We start from the raw sequence: 13,918 nt of genomic DNA on the forward strand, positions 1-13,918 counted from the left end.
AAATACCTATTAACTATTTTTGGTCCTCATTTGAATCGAACATTTCTTACTGTGAATGTTCGTACTGTTAGATGTAATATAAAAATATATACAAATAAACTTTATTACAGAGATTGTGGTTAGGCTTCACTGTTAGATATATAAACACATTATTATATAGAAATAAACTTTATAATGACAGTTCCCTCTCAACGTTTGTATTAATTATTAATTAACAATTACCAATAATATAAACGTCGTAGTGGTGTATCGTGAATGTACTTTAATATTTCAATCGATTATGACAGTGACAGTTTTAACAAAGTATTACATCGCAAATGTTTTACTGTATTTAGAGGTTTATTATTTATAGGCCTATAAAACATGAACACAATATTTCGTTACTGAGTGGATAAAGAATATATTTCATTGTTCCTCTTTGTACTTATCCGCTTTCCCATCCCTCAAACCTAATGTTACATACAAAACACAAATTGGGTTTCTTTAAATGAGTCCAAATTGTGATAAGTTTCTCCTTCGAAAGTAATTCCCTGGGTGCTAATTTTAGTTGACTACATAAATCATCGTGACTATTTATTCGTTTCTGTAAACGACAATGTATTATATAATAGTACATTTGAAATCGCCAGTTTTGTTACGCTGAAATTACTGTGTATTCGAGAACCTACTGTGGGCACGACCTAGAACGTACCATCTAGTATAAATAAATATAGGAACAACATACAGTTTACTTAGCTGCACCAGTCAATCAAATAGTCTTTCATTTATGATCAATCTCTCTCCCTATGTTTTGAAGTTCAGTAAGTTTTACAAGATCGTAATTATAACCTAAGGTGTAGGTGTGGTTGTTCAGAGAGTGTTGTTGTTCTAGATGGGTAGTTGTCCTAGGGGCATTGCAGTTGGACTAGGCAGTTGTAAGATAGTGGGACTATAGCAGTCCCTTATTATCGATAAAATTGGCCAGATTTTGTTCTCTCTTTTCTTTTTGAAAACAAATGTTTTACCGTAAGAGCTTATGTTATGCTGTTTAATGACATTATACGTTTACTACTACAAGTCCAGAAATAATAGAATATTGGTTTGGCTGTTACTACTTCATAGAAGAACTTTGATTTGATTTGTTTTTTACATTTTCTCCCCACTCCTGAGAAAATAGGACAATAAACGTTTTTAGAACCTAAAGAATAATTATATCCATGATGTGTTAATATGACTTACACATTTCTACTTATTTCATTTTATTCCAATTCGTATTCTACAGTACAGCAAAGAACCTCCTAATTTTACTTTAGATTTAAAAAATCCTACACTATTAATCAATTGATTACATTAGATGATTTGAAAATCAATCTCTCTCTCCGATCGCCCGTTTGCCAGGTTCATACATTTCTTAGTCTTTCTATTATGAAAACATAGCTAACTGTGCCAATTAAGGAAATCGTTTTTCATAGTTTGTCCTAGAAGTTTTTAGAAAATAAATATTGCTACAGTTATTACAAAATAGACAACACATCCTAGGTAGGCCTACATACGTCGATATTTTAATAATTTCACGTCAAATATTGTTAAATGTATAGTGTGGTACAACGCCCTCGTAGTCCCCTCTTCACACAAAAGCAGCTTGTTACTTTGGTTACCAATCGTAGTTGTCCAAAGCTGTAGTTGTCCTATGGGCCAATTGTAATTTTCCTAGTGGGTAGCTAGAGGGTAGTTTTCCTAGTGGGTAATTGTCCTAGAGGGTAGTTGTCCTAGAGGGTAGTTGTCCTAATAAAGTAGTTGTCCGTGGGGGGGGGGGGGGGTAGTTGTCCTAAGAGGGCGATTGTCCAGGGGGTAATTGTCCGGGTGGTAGTTGTCCTAGACCCGATCATTTTGTTCCAAAATTAACAAGATGCATCACAAAAAACAAACATGCATTACTCATCATATGCATTAATCGTCATATGCATAGGTGTCCGCCGGGCTTTAATTTCAAGAGGCGTTGGTCATGTGTTGGAGAACGATTCAAGTACACCCATTAAAGCCAATTTACACAGACGAGCGGTAACGGTAAGCGGTAATTGTAAGCGAAAAACCGCGTGGCTTTTCCCATTTACACAGCGCGCGGAGTTCGCGAACAGAGTGGTGGAAAGTAGGTGCGTGTAGGCCTCGAGGCTAATGCATGTTACAGTCACTGCTGGCCTGGATGTGACTGACTGTCAGTAGGCCTAGCACACACAGGCCTAAGTTTTAGAGGAATTGTTGCCTAATAACGTACTAAAATGTATATTTTCTTTTCACTATCCTTATACGAACATTAGTCACGTCGTAGGTGTTTGTATTTCTGAATAAAAAGAAGAAGAAACTATAGGCTAGGCCTACTAACGGCACTCGTATTTATTGTCGTCTTTCACTCGACGGACACAAAAAAATATTTGTTGATAGATGACGTCATTTCAATCATGTCGTTGGTTGGCAAGAATCCATAATTACCGCGCGGTATTTTCACAAAATCGAATCTGTTTCAATCCTGAGCGGATTTCCGCTCAACCGCTCGTCCGCTCCGCGTTCTGTGTAAATGGTCATAAGAAATAACATAGATTCTATTTTTGCGTTTTCCGCTCAACTTTACCGCTTACCGTTACCGCTCGTCTGTGTAAATTGGCCTTTAGAGGGTGCGCGAGCGAAGCGAGTTTTGAGTTCAATTTTATTCAGTTTCTTTAATATTTTTGTTTTGAAAGCTTCGCTTCACGTATAAACGTAAAACTAGTAGTAGTAGGTTGACGATGTACTGACGCATATTAGTATGTTGACGCGGGTTTCAAACGTAAGTTGTTAACGCAAGTTGACGTCAAGTAGCAGGATAGAAGGTAATACAACGCGACGATTTATCTCCACTCGCACAGAGTAACTACTAAAAGCAGGGAAATATTTTAATCTAGCAATGGGTGGCCAATATATTTTTTTATGTCCGAGAACGAATATTAAGTAAGAAGTTACAAATCAGATACAAAAGAGCTATTGTTTAGCCAATAAAAATCAAAAATATTTAATAGACTTTTATTAATTGGTGATGCTAAAACAAGAAGATTAATCAAAAGACAATTTACAAAATACTGTGTATTCCTTTCGGTAAAAGTTGATTTAAATAATTAAACAATACATTTATCAAAAAGGAAAAATGAAAAAAAAACCAAACAAAATGATTTGCCTTTATTGAAATTCAAATTAAAAATTAAATTTTGCAAGCTTATCTCTAATTATCTAATTAAATGTACTGGTAAAAAACTATAAATAGTATGGCGAGAGTGATATAACAACTGTAGAATGATAATTTCTTATTATGATGTTGTTTCTTCATATGCCTGACAATAAAAATTATAATTATTTTATCTTAATGAGTTTTGAGTTCAATTTTATTCAGTTTCTTTAATATTTTTGTTTTGAAAGCTTCGCTTCACGTATAAACGTAAAACTAGTAGTAGTAGGTTGACGATGTACTGACGCATATTAGTATGTTGACGCGGGTTTCAAACGTAAGTTGTTAACGCAAGTTGACGTCAAGTAGCAGGATAGAAGGTAATACAACGCGACGATTTATCTCCACTCGCTAGTGATCAATTAGGCCTAGAATCAGGTAAATAATCATTGTTACAACTCCAGGCCTTCAAATTTTATATCACCTTCAAATCTACGAAAACCTCTTTTTTGCTTCACCTAAAAAGAGCTGATTTGAAATAACTTGTACTGTACAAACACGAATAATACAAACATTAAAAAAAAAAATTCAATCCAATGTAAAGTTCATTAATTACCTTGTCTGTTGATGTGACTGATGCACCATGGCTTAAGAGACTGTTCATTATCTCTAAATTACAATCGGAATATCTGAAGTGTAAACTTAGCGGTGTGTCTCCATCCTAGAAAAAAAGTTTTCTAATTCTTAAGATTGTGTTTCAATTCATCAATATACTCATATATATATTTATATGATATAAAAAAACTATTATCTTCATATCGAATATTTAAGATAAAATAAATTCCCTTCAACATTATGACATCTTGTATCACGTATCGTCCATCAAGTATTTATCACATGAGTTCAATTTGAAATTCAGTTCGTGTGCTTAACTATTTTACGTTTAGTCAAGTCTTTTGTCAACTTAAAATGGTCATTTAGTGGAATTACTAACTAACTAGCGCCGTCTACATATACTGTTGTACTGAATGAATACATGCCCGGATGCAGGAAGATGAAGCTCCGACTCGCGTGTTTGTTGTTGTTGTTCCCTGATTGTTAGGATATTCTACATTTAATGGTGTTAGGACACAACAAATTGGAGACGTAGTGGAGCTATCATATATCGTAATTTCTCTCTATATATTCTGTTGTGCAGAAACTTACAGAGGTAAAGGTTATTGGAAAATGAATAATGAATATCTCAAAGATGAAATATAGGCCTACTGCAACACGATTAACGAATTAATTGAGAATTGCATTACAAATTTTAGTGAACCTCTGTCACCTTCCGAATTATGGGCAATGTGTAAAAATAAAATACGTAGTTTTAGAATTGAATATAAAAAATCCAAGAAAAAATTAAAAGAAGTCAAATTTAAGTAAGTATGATTAGAGCATGGAAGGGTAGAAACCTATCAATGATTGGCAGAAATATAATAGTTAAATCATTGTTAACATCCAAACTAACTTACATTGCTTCAACCATCGTCGTAACTGATGAGGTCGTGAAAAAGTTAAACACAATATTTTTTAATTCATTTGGAATAGATCCGAGGGTGTTAAAAGAGGCACAACGACCAGCGAATATCAATAGGTGGATTAAAAGTGTTCCACCTTGGCTCCTATTTAGAATATATTACTAAAATAAAACATCTAGGTTTAAATTTGCTTATCATAACACTTAAAGATATATATAAGTTTGATCAAACACTACGATACGAAGAAATGATACAATGTGTCAAACAAGAAAACGAATGCGGCAATTTTACTCTATTCTATAAATAGCACGATTGAGATGCCTAGCAGAGTCAATGTGGCAAAAAAAAATGGGTATACCTAGACAAAATTAGAACAGAATTTATTTTTGTGGTAAATATCTATAAGATACATCAGAGCAACAAAATCAACAAGGCCATATACATGACTGCAGTCGTGTGCTCAAGTTAGCGTTTACCGACCAACCGACCGACATAGTGAGCTATAGAGTCGCGTTGCACGTCACTAAAAAATGGAGAAAAAATGTAGTTGAAGAATTTAGGTTAATGTCCATAAAACCAAACAAATTGCGAAAAAGCATTTATTTATAAATTGAACACATATGATGTGGAGATAAAATTCCACAAATCACACCTCGGTCACACCTTGGGAACATATGTAAATTAGCTGAAATATAAAAAGACTTATTGAAGTTATAGATAAAACAAAATAAAAATAAAATTGTCGGACTTGTTTACCGACCTCCGCTTATGAAGATTAATAAGTTTAGCGAATCTTTAAATGAGGAATATAAAAAGGAGCAAACCATGCCACATCATTGGCGACTTTAATATCAATCTTCTTAAACAAAATAGCGACAACAATGAATTTATTGATGATGTCCCATTCGTTCCATCCATCGATATCAAGGCGCACTAGAATACAAAACAAATCAGCGACGCTGATCGATAATATATTTTCTAACACCCTATCCGAAAAAAATTTTCATCCGGTATACTTATTTCAGACCTCTCCGACCACTTACCAATATACCAGATAATTCATTCTACGCAACAGTTAAATATTAAACGACAAAAATAAAAATATTACTCTCTCAGACAACAAATACTTAATTAATTACAGGAATATAATGCAACTCAACAATGATTTGCGTCTTGCTGAATGGTCTGACATCTATGAAATAAGGAACTCCGAGGACGCTTACAATGTTTTTCTTAATAATTTTATAAAATTATCTAATACTAATTTAAAGAAAAAAATGTAAAACAACCAAAAATTGTTAACAACTTTGGATGAGTTCTGGGTTATTAAAATCCAGCAAAAGAAAGCATGTCTTATATAAAAGGTATATAAAACATCCCACACCCAAAACCAAACTCGTATATACACAATTTAAAAAAATCTTCACGCGTACCTGTAAAAAAGCAAAACAATTATATTATGAAAGTGTTTTTTTCCATACAAATGGAAATGTGAAAAAAACATGGGACGTTATAAATGACGTCATAAATCCAGGGAAAGGTAAAAATAATATTCCATCTTATTTTACACACGACAGCGAAACTGTTGAGGGTTGCGATGCTGTGGCATTTAAATGATTACTTTATTAATGTCGGTCGAGAGGTTTGTGACAGTATTGAGTCTACGACGACTCAATATTCTGATTACCTCTCCATTCAGCAACGCAACTCGCTGTTTTTCTGTCCTGTGAACGAGGAAGAGATAATGAGTATTATCCGATCTCTTGAGCACCCGGATTTGACAGTATTTCACCAAAGGTTATCAAGAAAATAGGATATACCATTGTGATACCTACACATATTTTTAACCAATCCCTCCAAACTGGAATAACTCCCCAAAAAATGAAAATCGTCCCCATCTATAAGAAAGGCGATCGCCATGTAGCCTCTAATTATCGTCAAATATCCCGCCAATATGATAGAATAAGATAAGCCAATCGGGTACAATCGCAACAGGTCTATAGCGATCACTTAATGACATTTTGTACAATATTTTATTAAACCGCCAATATGATTGAATAAGATAAGCCAATCGGGTACAATCGCAACAGGTCTAAGCGATCACTTAATGACATTTTGTACACGGAAAACTATTAAACTTAAGTTCAATGGACATAAAAAATGTATATATCAGATCAGTAAAAAACTATACCGTTGATCAATTTAGAAACATACTAATAGATATCGATTGGTCAGTAGTTACCTCTATCGGAGATGTAAATGAAGCTCTGTAAAAATGTAATACATTACTTTTGGCTGCTATTGATTCCATTTCCCTCTCCCCCCCCCCCCTTAAAAACATTAGGATGAAACAAAGAACGGAACCATGGTTAACTAGAGAAATATTACAAGACATTGAAACCAGAGATAAATTATTAAATATGTATAATAAAACCAAGAATAATAACGACTTATTAATACAATTAAACAATACAATAAAATACAGCGTGATATAAATAAAGCTAAATCAAATCATTTGTTAAACAAGGCTGAAGAAAATAAAAATAACCCTAAAAAATTATGGAAAACGTAAAAGGTATAGGCTATAGTAATAAATCTAAGGATAGTGCTAAAACGGTTATTGACCTGCCCAATGGTACTAAATGTTTTGACCAAGCCAAAATTGCTTCTTGCTTCAACGAATATTTTACTACTATTGCAGCCAATTTGGTCAGTAAACGTCCATCCCCTAAGAATGTGTATGACTGTTCGTTGTCCAAACTTAAGTATTTCTATAGAACAGTTAGTGGTAATAACTTTATGCTCAACTCAGTGGACAAAGACTTTATATATAGTGAATTAAACAAACTTAATGCGACAAAAAGCACGGGTGTCGATAAGATACCTCAAAAGTTCCCATTACCTACATAATTAATTTATCAATTAGTACCAGTACAGTCCCAGAAGATATGAAAAAGGCCAAGGTCATACCTTTTTATAAAAAAGGTAGTAGAACCAATATTGGAAACTATCGCCCCATAAGTATACTCAGTACAATGTCTAAAATTTTAGAGAAGGCTGTTTTTATTCAAATCGAAAAATACCTTACTGAAAACAACGTATTGTATAAATATCAATCTGGATTTCAAGCTGCCTTCTCTACTGTCACATGTTTGATAGACTTAGTTGATTCCCTTAAAACCCAAACTTCTAAGGGAAATTTCTCGGGTATGGTGTTGGTCGATTTAAAGAAGGCTTTTGACACTGTGGATCATGACATTGTATGTAATAAGCTTAAATTAATGGGTATTGGATCTATTGAATGGTTCAAATCTTACTTGTCAATAAGAAAGCAAATAGTAACTGTTGATGATCATTGCTCTCAATCTTGTACTGTTACATGCGGGGTTCCTCAAGGAAGTATCCTTGGACCCCTTTTGTTCTTATGTTTTGTTAATGACATGGTAACTTGTATTGATCCTGATTGTAAACTCCGTCTATACGCTGATGACAGTGCAATTGTTTATTCACACAAAAATCCAGATATTATTTTTAAGGAGCTAGGGTCAACACTAGACTCCTTGTGTGATTGGCTTGTAGACAATAAATTAACAATTAACCTGGATAAAACTGAATGTATACTATTTGGTTCTAAGAGAAAAACTAAAAATGTTATCAATTTTAATGTCTCAACAAACGGTAACAGTATCAACGCTAGTAATTGTGTCAAGTATCTGGGTATTGAAATAGATCAAAATTTAACGTGTTCGGAATATGCATGTAAAACTATTAAGAAAATAAATAATAGGCTTAAGTTTATGTACCGCCAACGTAAGATACTAAGTTGTAAGAATCGTAAACTATTATGCTCTGCTCTCATCCAATGTGTTTTTGACTATGCTGCATCTTCTTGGTTCTGTGGAACCTGTAAAGCTATCTAAAGAAAACTACAAATTGCTCAAAACAAAATGGTTAGACTCATAAAATGAGTTGAACCCAGAAGACATATAGGTGCTGATCAATTAGACGATTATGGATTGTTAAATGTAAAATATCGAGTAAAGTTCTTGCAAATTAGCCAAGTTCATAAGATATTTATGGGCAGAAGTGCTTCATACCTAAACGAAAACTTTCGTAGAGTTAATAACTTACATGGTCACTTCACTCGTGGTAGTAAACTCAATTTTGTTGTACCTAAAGTCCAAGGCATAGAATGCAATACATTCTATTTTAATGCAATCAGAGAATGGAATAACCTTCCTGACTATATTAAACAAATTTCCAACACATCTAAATTTAAAACTGAATTGAAATAATATTACAAAATTAAACATAGATAAATTATTATTGTGCCATTATATCAGATGTTTTTCTTATATGCTTATATATTTATGAACCCCCGTCTTTTAATGTTTGTTTTGTTTAAATTATAATTACTATCTTTTTAGGGACCACATTGGAATTAAGTTGTTTTACTTTAAACGACTTCATGTGTTTTCCCGTGCATCGTCAGACTTCATTAATCCCGCCATTTTTATTTGCTTTTTTGATGTATTTTAATATTTAAGGTGATAATATATATTATTGATGTATTTTTAATGTTATGTATTGAGATGCCAAATAAATGAAAGAAAAAAAATGAAAGAATATGGCTTTAGAACTAAGCATACAACCTCACATGCCATAATTGACATGGTTTATACATTATTAGATGCCTTCGAAAAGAAGCAATATGCAATCGCCACATTTATGGACCTATCAAAGGCGTTCGAGATTATCGACCAAAATATATTAATAAGTAAACTGTCGCATTAGAGGTATTGCGTTGACTCTGTTTAAGAATTATTTGAAATCTCGCAACAAAAAATATTTATATTAATGGTACAGCATCTATTATACAGGAAAATGGTATTGGAGTCCCACAAGGCTGGGTATTAGGGCCATTACTGTTCCTTTTATACGTTAATGACATATTATAATGCCAGTACTGAGCTCAATGTCATTTGCTTTGCAGATGATACAACAAGCATACAATGTGGCAACGATCTCAAAGTATTGTCAAGTATAATCAATATTGAACTTGAGAAAATAAACATGTGGTTTAAAGCCAATAAGCTCTTTTTGAACATTTGTAAAACAAATTATGTTTGTGTTTAGAGCTCCACAAAAATGTGTAAATCCAAACAAAGTGTGTATAAAAATGAATAATATTATACTAGAACAAAAAGAAAATGTTACATTTTTAGGTGTCATGATCAATGAAAACCTCTGCTGGAAGCAACATATTAAACTTACTAGCTAAAAAGTAGCCACTGGAATACTAGTGAAAGTTAGATATTGTTTTCCATCTCATATTTTAACGAACTTATATAATCACCTTAATATTACGCCATTTCCAATATGGCAATCTTATATGGGGAAACACATACAATAGTACACTGGAAACATTATGGAAGCTCCAGAATAATAACTCATTCAAACATGAGAGTGTCGTCTGCACCTCTGTTTAAAAAACTAAAAATACCTAATATTCACGACATCCATAAACTAAATGTTGTAGGCGCTTCATGAATAATGTTAGGCGTGGTGTGTTGCCACAATATGTTCTATACATTTTTAGTAAGCATGACAACAATTATCACAATCTTAGACACAAATATGCAATGAATGTACCTTTCTCAAGACTAACTTGTGGCCAACACTTTATTCATATAAATGGGCCTAAACTTTGGATTTATTTCTGTAATAAAATTCCAAACACGGTGCATAAACATGGCAAAAGTTTAAAAATGTCCATTAAAAAATATCTTTTATTAATGTATACCTCAGATGGTAACCTAATTAATTAAGATTATAAATTCTAAACCACCCGGTGAATGAAATACAGAAATGAATTAGAAACGATAAAGATGAGGAAATCTGTTAGAATGAGTAAAAGTCGCCTCAACCGAGAGACTCAAACCCGGAACCTTCTGCTTTCATGGTATTGTTCAAATTCGATTGGATAGCGACTCTTTAAAATTATATATTATTATTACATTATATATATGCGTGTGGGTGTGTGTGTGTATTGCACTGATGAAGGGCTAGTGTTGCCCGAAAGCTCTGCTAACTTTTCTGGCTGTTTTACTTTATCGTTTGGATTTAGCTTTTCGCTTTTTTTGTGTATCTCCATTGATATCCAGCCACTGATACCCACAGCATTGTCATTTTTGTCAGTTATTTGCCTTTGGATTTATATATATATATATATATATAAATACAAAAGGAATTTGGATAACGTCATAGTATAAAAACTGGGTGAACAGGAATAAAAAAAATTACAACAAAAGGTGACAGGGTGGAGTCTGAATAAGAGTAGAAAACAAAGAAGGAAGCTTGGTAGAGATATAAACAATTTTGGAATGAAACTAAAAAACAGCTTAAATGCTGGTTAATATTGAAACTTAAATCTTGGTAGTCAATGGAATATCCATCGATTGATGCTGCATCAGTTAAACATTTTTTTAACAAGATTCAAGACACAGGTGAAACCTAACTATGGTGAGAAAGCAAAGTGTTGGAAATGTTGTTGTTGTCCAGCAAAGAGGTCAAGTGTCATCTTAGGACGTTTTTAAATTGTTTGTAGATGTAAGAATAAACTACCTGAAAAAAAAGGTAATACTAGTACACGTACTATAAAGAAAGGTTAGGGATAATTTGGGAGAAATATAAGTATATATGATAAATATGAAGATAATTACCTACTAGTAACGATTGTATTTACATATACCATGAGCTGTTTACTATTGATAATATTATTAGGGACTTTTAGATTTGATTTCGTAATTTACTTGAGATCTGACCTTGTAATCTCTAGTAGCGCTCGTTCGTGGAGCTATTTCCACCGCAATTGGCCAGAGGAAGTACACGAGCTTAAGTCAGGATAAGTGTATAGCTTAATAGACCTAGCCTAGATCCTTAATTTTCTGAACTGTATTATAACAATTTTTATTTTAAATAACAAATAAAATTCAATAATTTACATTATGCAAATATAATTTTACTAAATATATGCGCTTTACTACATTCTGAGCCATGGATTTGGTAAACATTTGCAGTGATATTAATCTTTCAAATTAACATATTTAATTACCATATGACGTACATATGACTTCATAAGGTAGTTGTGACGTCATATATTATGTTATAACTCCTTAAATGACATTATCTTATGCTAAAAAATGTTGAAAAAGTTCCATTTTTTCTGTTGAAATGAACATCATATTCAAAGTTTACCCAAATCGGACATCAAGAAGGAGTTAATTAGCGTTTATCTAAATTACCATGACGTACAATGTCATGGTAGTTATGAAGTTATATCATATCACAGTTTAATGCTCATAATCATAAGGGAAAATGTAAAAGCCGCATGAAACCAACTTTCTTTACATTTTTCATGTTGAAATTGATCGTTAAGTTTCTTCATTTACAAAATCTCATGAAAATAGTAATTCTACAGAACATTTAACATATGTTAAGGTTATGATCATCAACTGATATAAAGTATTTGGCAACGTACTTGTACTCATATGTTACACTACAACATTCTTTTGTTTTTCCTACAATTACATCTTTTAGAACTTCAATCTCTTTTTTTTATAGTAAATTTGGTAAAGGGTAATAAACAAGGCCATGGACACATGGCTGCAGTGGCATGCTCAAGTTAGTGTTTACCGACCAACCGACCGACCGACATACTGAGCTGTAGAGTCGCGTTGCACGCGACTAAAGACAACATTGTAATGAGGCCATTTTATGTGGTTCATGATATTTAAACCATGACACATGAAACAAATAATGTCATCAACAGCATTCAAAAGGGGTTCGAAATAAAGTAATTTTGCCATTTTATCCGGTAAACTTATTGTCATCCACACCGGCATTTATTATAAAATCTCTATTATGAATTTGAAATGGTAAATATATTGATAATTGATACTTAATTACAATGTTTAAAGTCTACAACAAGCAGTATTTAACTTCCTTGGAAAAAATGGAATCGAAACTTTCAATGTCTACTATAACTTTGCCATCATTAAAATGGTGATTGTGTTTTAAGACAGAGGAAGCAAAATAGTGGAACAATCTGTAGTTAAAGAAAACACTGATGGGAACCCTTCTTTTAACCTCTTTGTGGAATTTTGAATGAGAAACGCTCTGTGGTTATAAAGAAAAAGGAATGAATTATCGTTTGTTCACTCCAAATCAACAAGACATCAGAAAAGCCAGTGAAAGTAGACTTGCTGTGCCTGTATATTGAAACTTTTGGATAGCTTTGATTCCTGAAGAAAGAAAGGCATTTTACAATAGAAAGTTTCCATTAGTATTTTGACGGCACCAAAGATTACATTTGTGTATCTGTACTTTGGATGGGAAACTGTGATCTAACTCCAGACTGAGAATGGAGTTTGATTAAAAGTAGGATTAAACCACAGTTATCGGATGCAAATATAAATGATATTGCCGTTATAAAAGATGCATTTGTAGAAAATGAATTGGAATGTTCTAGTTCATGTTGTGAAAGGTGTCTGAAATATAACTTCTGGTAATCAGTTGATGACATTAATCTACGTGTTACAATGCCCATTGAGCATTATTATGATATAATATTACGACGTCATATAGGTACATCATATAGTAATTTAAATATGCTAATTTGGTAATGGTTTTTTATCACATTTATATCTACTCGTTATGTCATAATTTGGTAAACTTTGGATATGATGTTCATTTCAACAGAGAACTTGTTGTCCTGCAATTTCTACATTTTGTAGCATAGGATAATGTCATTCAAGAAACAGTTATAACATAATATATGATGTCACTCCTTATTGTGTCATAGGTACGTCATATGGTAATCTAAACATGCTCATTGGAAAGATTAATATCACATTTATATCTACTCGTAATGCACTTACTGTAGGTGGTCTAAAACCAACGGTTAAGAAGATACAGGGCTTCAAAATCGCAAATGCCGGCCATTTTGAATGTATGCTAATTAACCCACTACACGATGTCCAATTTTGGTCATGGATTTTTATTTGGAGACATATCAAACAGACAAAAATTATGTTGCATTTTGTTGTATGCAATTAGGTTACCCTAATGTTGTTTTTCTTTACTGGATTATACAGAAGACTGATGAAACCTTCCAAACAACACTAATCGATGACTCACATGGCATTGTCGGTGAGCCCGACAC

At 32.9% G+C, this 13,918-nt stretch overlaps 1 protein-coding gene across 1 annotated transcript in view; it reads right to left on the reverse strand.

The window, feature by feature from the left end:
• The window catches only part of LOC140044034 (uncharacterized), a 33,891-nt gene that overhangs the window by 954 nt on the left and 19,019 nt on the right, over window positions 1-13,918 (reverse strand). Inside the window, exon 6 of the mRNA XM_072088515.1 lies at window positions 3,792-3,896. Coding sequence (XP_071944616.1) covers window positions 3,792-3,896 — 105 coding nt within the window. The remainder of the gene's footprint in view (window positions 1-3,791; window positions 3,897-13,918) is intronic.

The sequence above is a fragment of the Antedon mediterranea genome, chromosome 3 (assembly GCF_964355755.1).
Source record: "Antedon mediterranea chromosome 3, ecAntMedi1.1, whole genome shotgun sequence".
Taxonomy (NCBI): domain Eukaryota; kingdom Metazoa; phylum Echinodermata; class Crinoidea; order Comatulida; family Antedonidae; genus Antedon; species Antedon mediterranea.